Raw genomic sequence first — 11,854 nt, 5'->3', positions numbered from 1 at the left:
ACAAGCAATGGGTACAGGAATATTGCCATATTCAAGGGTCCAACGGACAAAACTTAACGGTCGGTTGCCCCGTTGGCTGTGCACAAACGATGGGTACAGGAATATCCCTATATCCCGGGTTCAGCGAGGCCCATACACTGTGCACAAGCAATGGGTACAGGAATATTCTTATATCTTGGGTTCACTACGGCCCATACACTGTGCACAAGCAATGGGTACAGGAATATCCCCATATCCTGGGTTCAGCGAGGCCCATACACTGTGCATAAGCAATGGGTACAGGAATATTGCCATATTCAGAGGTCCAACGTCCGAAACTTAACGGTGGGTTGCCCCGTTGGCTGCGCACAAGCATCGGGTACAGGAATATCCTCATATCCTGGGTTCACTACGGCCCATACACTGTGCACAAACGATGGGTACAGGAATATTGCCATATTAAGTAAGGGGTCCAGCGGACCAAAGCACGACAGTGGGTGCCCAAGTTTATAATAATATAAGAAACTAGAGGGCACACTGGTTATGCTGCCTGCACAAATGCGACGGGAACACAAGGAGACACGCGCGCCATTTTTTACGCGCAATATGAAATAATGCCCTAAATTATGGCGTTATAACGCAGCGTTATATATCGCCATAGTTAACGCTCAATTAGGGCGTATAAAATACAAACTAAAGGGGTATAACGCCATAATTTACGGCATTTTAACGCCTTTATTGAGAAATAATGGCGCGTTACAACGCCTTAAATTTAGGATTTAATAATGCCGCTAGCAACGCCTTAAATTTAGGATTTAATAATGCCGCTAGGGCTGCGCGTATATAGGCACGTTATACAGAAATGCATATTGTAGAAATGCGTTTATAGGCCAGTGCGCTCTCTATTCTTGGGGCCGTATTGAATCCGTAAAAATATGGTAATAAATATTCCTGTATTAATATTATTATTATTAAAAAGATTTATATAGAGCATTTTCCAAAATAGACCAATGCGCGCTCTACTCAGCGCACAGTGTATAGGCCGTACTGAATCCAGGATATGGGGATATTCCTGTACCCATCGTTTGTGCACAGCCAACGGGACAACCCACCGTAAAGTTTTGTCCGTTGGACCCCTGAATATGGCAATATTCCTGTACCATTGCTTGTGCACAGGGTATGGGCCGCACTGAACCCAGGATATGGGGATATTCCTGTACCCATCGTTTGTGCACAGCCAACGGGGCAACCCACCGTTAAGTTTTGTCCGTTGGACCCCTGAATATGGCTATATTCCTGTACCCATTGCTTGTGTGTATGGGCCTTAGTGAACCCGGGATATGGTTATATTCCTGTACCCATTGCTTGTGCACAGTGTATGGGCCTCGCTGAACCCGTGATATGAGGATATTCCTGTACCCATTGCTTGTGCACAGCCAACGGGGCAACCCACCGTTAAGTTTTGTCCGTTGGACCCCTGAATATGGCTATATTCCTGTACCCATCGTTTGTGCACAGTGTATGGGCCTCGCTGAACCCGTGATATAGGGATATTCCTGTACCCATTGCTTGTGCACAGTGTATGGGCCTTAGTGAACCTAGGATATGGAAATATTCCTGTACCCATTGCTTGTGCACAGTGTATGGGCCGTACTGAACCCGGGATATGGGGATATTCCTGTACCATTGCTTGTGCACAGTGTATGGGCCTCGCTGAACCCGTGATATGGCAATATTCCTGTACCCATTGCTTGTGCACAGGGCATGGGCCTCGCTGAACCCGTGATATGGGGATATTCCTGTAATATAGTCAGGTTCCAAAGACTGTTCTACCCAAAAGTGTATTATGTACAAGGTGCCAGACAGGGGTTATATGTAAATGAGTGAGGTCACCAATCGTGGCACTATTTCATTGCATGCGGGGCCATCCGAATAACACGTCAGAAATGCTATGAAAAGAAGCCTCAAACTTCGAAGACGGCTCACGGAGGGGAAGTAAAGGTGTCGACAAAGTCCAAGGAAATGAGGTAGGCTTTTGGTGTTTTTTTTAACTTGGCTTAGATCACATTATTTACAATTAGTTTTCCAAGTTTCTGCGGCCGGCATGCACCTCCGCTCGATCGTCAGTCAGACCATGGGGATGGAGCATTTATTGCTCCATGGTCAGACCATGATCACACCATCATCATGGTCAGACAGATCGTTGTCATTGGAGAAGTAGAAAACTACTTCAGGCACCTTCTCGAAACTACATCGGAAAAGTTTCCGTATGGCGCCACCACTTTTTCATTCGAAATAAAATAATATAGTATCTAATTTACCTGATTGATATATCCCTTTTTGTAAAAATGAGTGAAAAAGTGGTGGCGCCATACGGAAAGTTATCCACTACATCTAATTTTTCTATTGAATACTAGTATTCTTAATATACACTCGGTTTTGCTTTGGGGTTCGTTTTGCTTGTGGAGACGATAGCAGATACCTCCTTCATACCTTACCTAGTTGCGATAACGTAACCCTCCTGCCGACGTACGCCGTCGGCAGGAGGGTTACGTTATCGCAACTACTTCATACCTAGTCATGACATAACAATCATGAATCAGTCAGAGCAGTGAATTGGTGAAATGAAACTGCTCATTTCACTGTAGCCGGCCGTTAATTATCTAGATTTCATTTTCACTTCAGTTCAGATCAGATCACTAATTTTTAATCATAACTTTGTTTGTTTATTCCTCAGTCACTTGTGCAGTTGTGATATATATTATTTGTTTCCCATACTCTTACTTTATAGTTAAGATGCTAGGCCCTATTCCCTATGTCAGATTTTTGGCCCCAAACATAAATAAAATATATTTTTTCCGAGTGAATGGTATTTCAAAGAGTATCACCCGCCCTAACGAAAAAAGTTGAACTTTTACTTTTAATGGTCAGGAACCATGACAAAAATTTAAAACGTTTCTTTTAAAACACTATAAGAATTGGTCACGTGATATATTGCCCGGATCCCGACAAAAACTAATTTTGAGCACTTTATTTCACTTTTATTTCACTACTACTAATAATTGGTGGACTTTTTCGAGCAATGGCTCAAATGAAAGCTTGTAACTTTCTCGACCCCCATCAAAATACCTATTGAATTTTAAATTAAAAATTTTGGGTCAAATCGACAAAAGTCTGACATAGCATCTTTAGTCTTTTATTACCATTTTTGTATACATTTTTTCGACAAGCTTTTCATTTGGGTGCAGTAAAAAAGTCTCTGAAAGTTTGCGTTCTTGATTTTTAAATCGGAGTACAATGACTGTGAAGGCAGTGGACACTATTGGTAATTACTCAAAACAATTATTAGCATAAAACCTTTCTTGGTGATGAGTAATAGGGAGAGGTTGATGGTATAAAACATTGTGAGAAACGGCACCCTCTGAAGTGCCATAGTTTTCGAGAAAGAAGTAATTTTCCACAAATTTGATTTCGAGACCTCAGATTTAGAGCTTGAGGTCTCGAAATCAACCATCTAAATGCACACACCTTGTGACGTGGGTGTTTTTTTCTTTCATTCATATCTCGCAAGTTCGATGACCGATTGTGGAGGCTAGTCTTTGACAATTACCAATAGTGTCCACGGCCTTTAAGTTAACTTTTTGGGATGTGAGTTACCAATTTCAATGATCAAATCAAATCAAATCAATCAACACTTATTTCCATACAAACACAATATACAAATACAAACAATAGGATTTTACAAGACTGAAAACTTTAATGATGAATTGAAAATTCAGCACAAACGCACAAATTTGTCTGCTGACGTTTCACCACTACACTAGTGGCTTCATCAGACTGGCAACTCATCACAGCTAGGCCCGATTTCATGGCTCTGCTTACCATGCTTTAATACCATATAAGCAAAGAATCTGCGCTTGTGGAAGCAGGGAATTCCTACATGTAGCGTACGTACGTCAAGCGTATTTCACGGGATAGGGTTAGCGAGGAATTTGGGCTTGTGAAGTTCAAGCTGAGAATGGTGATCGCTCGGCAGTAAGCAGAGCTATGAAATTGGGCCCAGGTTTTCTCCTTTTTTATTTATATGTATGGTGTATTTTGTGGTTTGTTTGATGCAGATTGAATGCACTACACGCACTCTGACAATGCCTGTAAATCGAGCTGTTGTATTCCAGTTCAGCTTACTGCTGTTAGTTTTACCCGTTCAGTTTATCATCACACAATGGAATCCAGTGAGCAACACGGAAAGAACTCATAACTTGCAGGTGTAAGTAGTCAATATTTAATAAGGGAATAAAAGAGTGAGGACAAGTTCTTAAACGCCTGTTTAAAACCTTGCAGGGGCGCAGCTACAAGTATGTGACCAGAAAGCCCGCAATGTTTAACCTGCCATTTGAGACTGAGTCACCATTTTTTTTAGTCCCATTCATAAATATCTTTCTGTTAAAAACATCCAAAAAGTTGGATCAGATCTGACGGTTTAGCCTCACATGCATCTTGGAGTGCACAGCAATGTTCCTCATACAAGGGGTACCTCTATGAAGATAATGTCAATTTGTACAGGAACCTTGTAGAGGGCACCACGACAATTGCCCTGAATGCCGTGGGTTATTTCAAGGCCTGGCCTCACCTCGCCTCAACTCTTCATTGAATTTCTATCCATGTTGAGTGATGTTATGGTAGCTAGCTACTACCAGCGCAGGTTTGGAAATTGCTTGCTGAAATTTCAACTATCGCACTTAAGTATCAAACCTTTGAACATGTTAAAAAGGGCAAGGCAATTTTCCTTTTGCAAAGGGCGCTTCCAATGAAAAATCTTATAGTCAGTGTGAACCTTTAAAGGGCACCAAGGCCAACACTAGAGGCAACGGATGCTGTGGCCTCAATGGCCCTGTAATTCGAGGCCAGATTTGTTTCTTGCGTCAAACAGATTTCTTGTTATATTTCCTGCTTATTTTCATTTGTAGATTGATGCTAAAGTTGAACTCATGGAGGACTCAGTTCTTGTCGTTGAAAGCTTGGAAGCAGTGGTGTAATACTGCAGCTGATTATGTAACAGGAACAGTCCAGAAATACGCTTATCCAATAATTACTGAGGATGAGTCTGAAGGAGGAGAATCTCCTGCAGTTGAAGTCCTTCAATATAAAGATAAATCTGGACACTTTGCAGGTGAGTCTAAAGAATAAAAACAACTGAGTCGAGCAATAGGGTTTGGAGGTAGTGCTTTCTGCTCTACTAGCCAGGCTCCTAGTGGATGATACCCAATGCCTATATCCTTACAGATTGTGAAGGGGTAACCCTGTTCCAGCCCAGGGAGTAGGTGGACCCAAGCCTTCATCCTTATAGGCTGTGAAGGGGTAACCCTGTTTCAGCCCAGGGAGTAGGTGGCTCCTAGTGGATGATACCCAAGCCTTCATCCTTATAGGCTGTGAAGGGGTAACCCTGTTTCAGCCCAGGGAGTAGGTGGCTCCTAGTGGATGATACCCAAGCCTACACCCTTACAGACTGTGAAGGGGTAACCCTGTTCCAGCCCCAGGGGTAGGTGGCTCCAAGTGGCTGATACCCAAGCCTACATTCTTACAGACTGTGACAGGGGTAACCCTGTTTCAGCCCCAGGAGTAGGTGCTGGTGGATGATGTTCATGCCCGCGCCTACATCCTTACAGACTGTGAAGGGGTAACCTTGTTTCAGCCCCAGGAGTAGTTGACAGCGTGCCCCTGGTGGCAGTAGCCCTCTCCTAGTGCATCTGCTCAACCAGCCAGGTTCCTAGTGGATGATACCCATGCCTACATCCTTACACACTGTGAAGGGGTAACCTTGTTTCAGCCCCAGGAGTAGTTGACAGCGTGCCCCTGGTGGCAGTAGTCCTCTCCTAAAGCATTTTGCTCTACCAGCCAGGTTCCTAGTGGATGATACCTATGCCTACATCCTTACACACTGTGAAGGGGTAACCTTGTTTCAGCCCCAGGAGTAGTTGACAGCGTGCCCCTGGTGGCAGTAGTCCTCTCCTAGTGCATCTGCTCAACCAGCCAGGTTCCTAGTGGATGATACCCATGCCTACATCCTTACACACTGTGAAGGGGTAACCTTGTTTCAGCCCCAGGAGTAGTTGACAGCGTGCCCCTGGTGGCAGTAGCCCTCTCCTAGTGCATCTGCTCAACCAGCCAGGTTCCTAGTGGATGATACCCATGCCTACATCCTTACACACTGTGAAGGGGTAACCTTGTTTCAGCCCCAGGAGTAGTTGACAGCGTGCCCCTGGTGGCAGTAGTCCTCTCCTAAAGCATTTTGCTCTACCAGCCAGGTTCCTAGTGGATGATACCTATGCCTACATCCTTACACACTGTGAAGGGGTAACCTTGTTTCAGCCCCAGGAGTAGTTGACAGCGTGCCCCTGGTGGCAGTAGTCCTCTCCTAGTGCATCTGCTCAACCAGCCAGGCTCCTAGTGGATGATACCCATGCCTACATCCTTACACACTGTGAAGGGGTAACCTTGTTTCAGCCCCAGGAGTAGTTGACAGCGTGCCCCTGGTGGCAGTAGTCCTCTCCTAGAGCATTTTGCTCTACTAGCCAGGTTCCTAGTGGATGATACCCATGCCTACATCCTTACACACTGTGAAGGGGTAACCTTGTTTCAGCCCCAGGAGTAGTTGACAGCGTGCCCCTGGTGGCAGTAGTCCTCTCCTAGAGCATTTTGCTCTACTAGCCAGGTTCCTAGTGGATGATACCCATGCCTATGCCTTGCTGACTGTGACTGGATAACCCTGTTTCAGCCCCAGGAGTAGGTGGCAGCGTTCCCCTAGTGGCAGTTGATTTGGGTTGATCAAATGTAGCCCTCACCTTGTATCGGCCATCAGGCCTTGTGATGTTAGGGGGATCTTTCATTAAAAAAACCTAAAAGAAGATTACAAAATTAATTTACAAAAGTTAAACCGCCCTTTGGGTATTGACAAATGGAGATTGCAGACAGAGCTGATCAAACCATTACAAAATATTAACGTTTACACATTTTCAATTCTTTTTCCAATTCATGTACTAACTGAAACAATCAAAGACTGCAAGGCACATCTAGATTTAAGCACAAATTGTGGTAGGACTGTGTAATTGTTTTATGTTGTTTACAACTAATACTTGCCTTGAATCATTGATGTATTTGTGATTATTTCTAATAACATGACTTAATTGTTTCAATGAACAGGGTCAGTCGAGCCGAGAAGTCCAAGGTCACCAAAGGTCAAATTCCGAGTTGGTCAGGTGATACGTCACAAGACCTGGGGTTACAGGGGTGTGATTGTTGGATGGGATGAAACAGCAAAGGTATGGAATTCACAACTTTTGTTGACCTTATAATTATGATGTTATAGATTAAAGGCAGTGGACACTATTGGTAATTACTCAAAATAATTATTAGCGTAAAACCTTTCTTGGTGACGAGTAATGGGGAGAGGTTGATGGTATAAAACATTGTGAGAAATGGCTCCCTCTGAAGTGCTATAGTTTTCCAGAAAGAAAATTTTTTCCACGAATTTGATTTTGAGACCTCAAGTTTAGAACTTGAGGTCTCGAAATCAACTATCTAAACGCAGACAAATTCAAGTGACAAGGGTATTTTTTTCTTTCATTATTATCTTGCAAGTTCGATGACCGATTGAGCTCAAATTTTTACAGGTTTGTTATTTTATGCATATGTTGAGATACACCAACTGTGAAGGCTAGTCTTTGACAATTTCCAATAGTGTCCACTGCCTTTAACACAGAAGTGCGAGTGGATTATGGAAAAATATACCATTCTGTGTACCATATCCAATGAGGTATCCAATCTCAATTAGAGATTATCATTACATGTTGTTATCGCAAACCTTACTATATTGTATTTCCACCATGCAAAATTTCAAATCCTACTTAAAGATCAAATTCATTACAACGTGAAGATAAAACCATAAAGAACACCTCAGATTGCAAAGTAGGGCTTTTACAAACTAATGAAAGCAGGCTACACGCTCTCAAGCTTTTGCGCACGCAAACTTGCCTGCTTTGCGCTCATAGTTTAGGTTGTTTTCAACAGCCTATCACATCCTTGAAAGCTCCGATCTGGGGTTTCACCTGAGTTCACAGAGGTGAAAGGCAGTGAAAGAAACTATGATTCAACCTGAATGTTTTTGATTATTTTTTTAATTCTCATATGAGGACTTCCTTTTCCATATTGTTTATTTAAAGGCTCCAGAAGACTGGATCAGGAGGATGCATGGCTCTAATAAAGTAAGGTTTTATTTTCATTCATTTTAGTCACGTAAATTAAGGTAGCTGTCTTTTTATTATAATATACATACCTGATTAGCTACTTTGCCTGTAAGCACAAAAACCTCTAAGCACAGGAAAATATTGCTTAGCAAAAACAGTATACCAGCCATAGTTTCATAGAGTCAACACTGTTGCGACTGGTGCCCCAGTCATTTTGTGCTTAGAAGAGAAATTTGTCAAGCATTATTTTTATGAAATTGCTCTTGTAGAATCATAACCATCTACTGTATTACAACAACAAGCCTTATGCCTTGTTGGAATTGGCAGCTACAGGTACGGCTATGGCTAGATCACCACATCATGGGTTGAAGTATAGGACATCCTTTGTAACAATCTTAGCAACACATGTAGCCATAGCCGATGTTTCCAACTCGGAAACAGCTTAAGCCTATGTAGTTCATACTTCCTGCGAATGCTATTGCGAAGCAAATTTTGGTGACACAACAATCGGTACGCGTTCCCTTTCCTTCTGTGACGCAATGAAATTCACTTCCCAGGAAGCATTTGCAGGAAGTATGAACTGGGCTTTAGTCTAATATAAGTTTCTGACCTTTAACCCTCACTTCTAACCTTTGACCTATATAGCCCCCTACGCTTGCTCAGCCTTTCTACGCCATTCTTTTAGATGGTAGAGACTCTGTACCAGCTTTGGTCTATTTTCCTCAGGAAGATTGTGATGATCTGATAATTCCCACTGAGGTATCAAAATAAAGCTTTCCTTTGTGAAGGGCTTCCCTTTCTTTAGAGGTGAAGGGTTTTTATTTATCACTACAGGGTGAGTAAAAATGAAGTTGACAGATATTAGTAACTTAAAAACAAAACAACAACTGACACTCAAAACCCCAGTGAAGCACATATGAAACAAGTATTTTGTCCTTTTTATCTGGAAAAAATAAAATAAACTAATTGATCCTTTCTAAGAGAAGCTATGTTTGTTTTACTGAAAGTACTTTGTAGCTTTCCATGGAATGTTAATGCTTGACTGGATCCAAACATAGCAAAGTAGCAAAGGGTATAGAGAAGTCATTCCGTGAACAGCTTGCAAAATGAGTACCTTTATTAAAATAGACACAACTCCTCTTAGGAATGATCAATTTATTTCATTCTTTTTTTCTAACAAGCAGGAGAGAGTCCTTGTAAAATGCTTTACTGAACTTTCGAGTGTCTTGTTTGTTTTGAAAACCACCTATCCCGGTCAACTTCTTTCTGACTCGCCCTGTACAGCTCACAAACATCATTGCATGTATCAATATCACCATCGGTTGATTTCTTTTCATCTCATGCAGCATTGGCGTAGTTTGCCTAATTACTCAGTTCTAGTTGATTCAAGAGATAGATCAGACGATCAGACTACCTACGTTGCTGAAGAGAATATTGAGATTATCAAAAATACAAAGGTATTGTTTTCTGAATTTCTTTTTGCCTCTAGCTACAGGTGTTGCACAGAAGATGAAGAATATTATTTGGTTGTTATCCCCGTACTCCAATGTGTGTGAAGCACTTTGTCCTCGATACCTTTTGAAATTCTGTGAAAGAAAATATTATTTATATGCCTACTTGTATGCATGCCTCAGAATAGCCTACAGCACCCACAGCAATTTCCGGGCTGCCCTGTGCATTTGCTGTTGTGCAAATTTCAGAAGTGCACATTTAAATGTTCTTCATTTAAGTACCTGTTACTAGAGGAAATTGCTCTGCCCCTTTAAAGACGAAATTCAAGGCCTATTGATGTATTCATTCAAGTTCTTCATGTGACAAATCTGCGGAACATCGGTGTTGATTTTCAAAATAATATCTCATCATACGATTATCGCATGAAACCACCAGCTTGCTTATAATGTGCTATTTTGAGCTTGTGTCTGACTGAACAAACAACTCTATTTTCTATACATGAAACTTTATCTCTTTAAGTTTTGTCGTTTTACAAAGTAGAATGATTTCAAAAGTCATAATGTGAAAATTATTTAAGTTTTCTACTCCGCAGCAGAAGAGAAATATCCTGAATTTAAAAAAAACTCTCCTGCAGCATTAGATTAACTAGCAAAACAAGTTCTGAAAAGAACATAATCTACCCTGTAAGGATACACATAGACCTTTTCGCAAATACCCATTGCGCAAGCGCCAACTGTTGAATGAGGTGCATGCTGGTCCAGCATGCACCTTATTCCACGCCTAATGTACGCGTAGTTGGTATTAATTTGCGATAAGGTCTATGGTGTTACCACAAACCAAATACAATATCGCAGTAAGTTGTTGAAGTTTGACTGTGTTTGTTCCTTACAGGTTCAACATCCACAAGTTGAAGAATATTTTGAGAAGTTTGATGGAACCAGATATCTTGCTCGTCCATGGCTGAAGAAGATCTATCCCCATGACCAATGATGATCAAGGATGACCAATTGTGACCAATCAGGACCAAGGAAGACCAATGGTGACCTATGGAGACCATGTCATGCAAAAATGTCATCTTACTTTATCGGATCAAATACGCAGTTTAGACTGCGTTTAAAAGCTGCACGTAGTTTCTTCCTGGCGTTAGAGGTTTCTTCAAAGTTACTCCTCAATCTTTAAGAATGAATAGGGCTCATACTATACAAGTCTTGCACTTTTCCGATTATGGAACTTTTATTTTGGAAAGGCTGTGCAAGTCCCGTGTTCCAACATTGGAATAGGATGTTGGAGGGGCAATGAGATGTTGGAGGGGCAGCGAGATGTGGGAGGGGAGATGGATAAACCGACTTGCATTCAAGAGTGTCTTACAAAAAGTTTAAAAATATAAATTAAGACGATGAAGGGAAATGGTGTACCCTTTACTCAACAATCCCGGAATAATTCTAATCTCGTTTTGTTGTTAATTTGTGTTTTTACACAACTTGCAATAATCTTGACACATTAGAAGCAATAGAATATTTGATTTGATCAACTGCATTTGGTTTATTATGGTTCATTGGGTCTTAGTTTATCCTTGTTATGGTGGAAGGTTCTTATTTTTCATTTTGCTGACATTTTCAGTTAAAGGCACTGACATTATTGGTAACACTCAAAATAATGATTAGCAGAAAAAAAATGATAACGAGCAATGGAGAGAGCTGTTGACAGTATAACACATTGTGAGAAACAGTTCCCTCTGAAGTAATGTAGTTTTTGGGAAAGAAGTAATTTGTTTTTTCTTCCATTATTATTTCGCAACTTCGACACCCAATTGAGTTCAAATTTGTACAGGTTTCTTGTTTTTATGCGTATGTTGAGATACACTAAGTGAGAAGACTGGTCTTTCACAATTATCAAAGGTTTGCAGTGTCTTTAAATCTCACTTTTTTTATCATGTTAATTTTCAGGAAAGCACATCACAAAACTTTACCTGGATTCAAGAGTTTTAGTTTTTATGATTGCTTCTTGAGATCAAAGTGTACTTCTTACTGCTTTAACACAATTGTAAATATTAAGAAGGAATAAATTATGCATATTTTATGGCAATAACAATAAAACAATTTTGTGGAAATTATAATTCTGTGAATAACCTTTCTTATTGTATCTTTTTAAAATAATTTTATGAAAAAAAGTCCAGCATT

The 11,854-nt window shown here is 41.0% G+C and overlaps 1 protein-coding gene across 3 annotated transcripts; it reads left to right on the top strand.

The window, feature by feature from the left end:
- Positions 1 to 1,840: 1,840 nt before the first annotated feature.
- Positions 1,841 to 11,777, top strand: LOC139946810 (uncharacterized). Of its 3 annotated transcripts, XM_071944519.1 has the most exons (7): positions 1,850 to 2,006; positions 4,098 to 4,246; positions 4,947 to 5,149; positions 7,180 to 7,298; positions 8,199 to 8,240; positions 9,569 to 9,679; positions 10,566 to 11,777. In XM_071944519.1, exons 2-7 carry the CDS (start codon positions 4,125 to 4,127, stop codon positions 10,662 to 10,664), a joined length of 696 nt encoding a protein of 231 aa, XP_071800620.1. In that variant the 5' UTR covers positions 1,850 to 2,006; positions 4,098 to 4,124; the 3' UTR covers positions 10,665 to 11,777. The 3 variants fall into 3 exon arrangements, with proteins under 3 accessions (XP_071800621.1, XP_071800622.1, XP_071800620.1); XM_071944520.1 differs by lacking the exons at positions 9,569 to 9,679; positions 10,566 to 11,777 and adding an exon at positions 8,868 to 9,109 and having other exon boundaries at positions 1,841 to 2,006; XM_071944521.1 differs by lacking the exon at positions 9,569 to 9,679 and having other exon boundaries at positions 1,845 to 2,006.
- The last annotated feature ends 77 nt before the right edge of the window (positions 11,778 to 11,854 follow it).

The sequence above is a fragment of the Asterias amurensis genome, chromosome 14 (genome assembly GCF_032118995.1).
Source record: "Asterias amurensis chromosome 14, ASM3211899v1".
Taxonomy (NCBI): domain Eukaryota; kingdom Metazoa; phylum Echinodermata; class Asteroidea; order Forcipulatida; family Asteriidae; genus Asterias; species Asterias amurensis.
This window is presented reverse-complemented; position numbering and strand designations above follow the sequence as displayed.

What these genes read in the sequence shown, in the direction of transcription:
- LOC139946810 (XM_071944519.1), top strand. Translation starts at nt 4,125, where the DNA reads ATGCCTGTAAATCGAGCTGTTGTATTCCAGTTCAGCTTACTGCTGTTA. An exon ending in GGATGCATGGCTCTAATAAA is followed by an intron (nt 8,241 to 9,568) that starts GTAAGGTTTTAT and finishes CATCTCATGCAG; the next exon opens with CATTGGCGTAGTTTGCCTAA. An exon ending in AGATTATCAAAAATACAAAG is followed by an intron (nt 9,680 to 10,565) that starts GTATTGTTTTCT and finishes TGTTCCTTACAG; the next exon opens with GTTCAACATCCACAAGTTGA.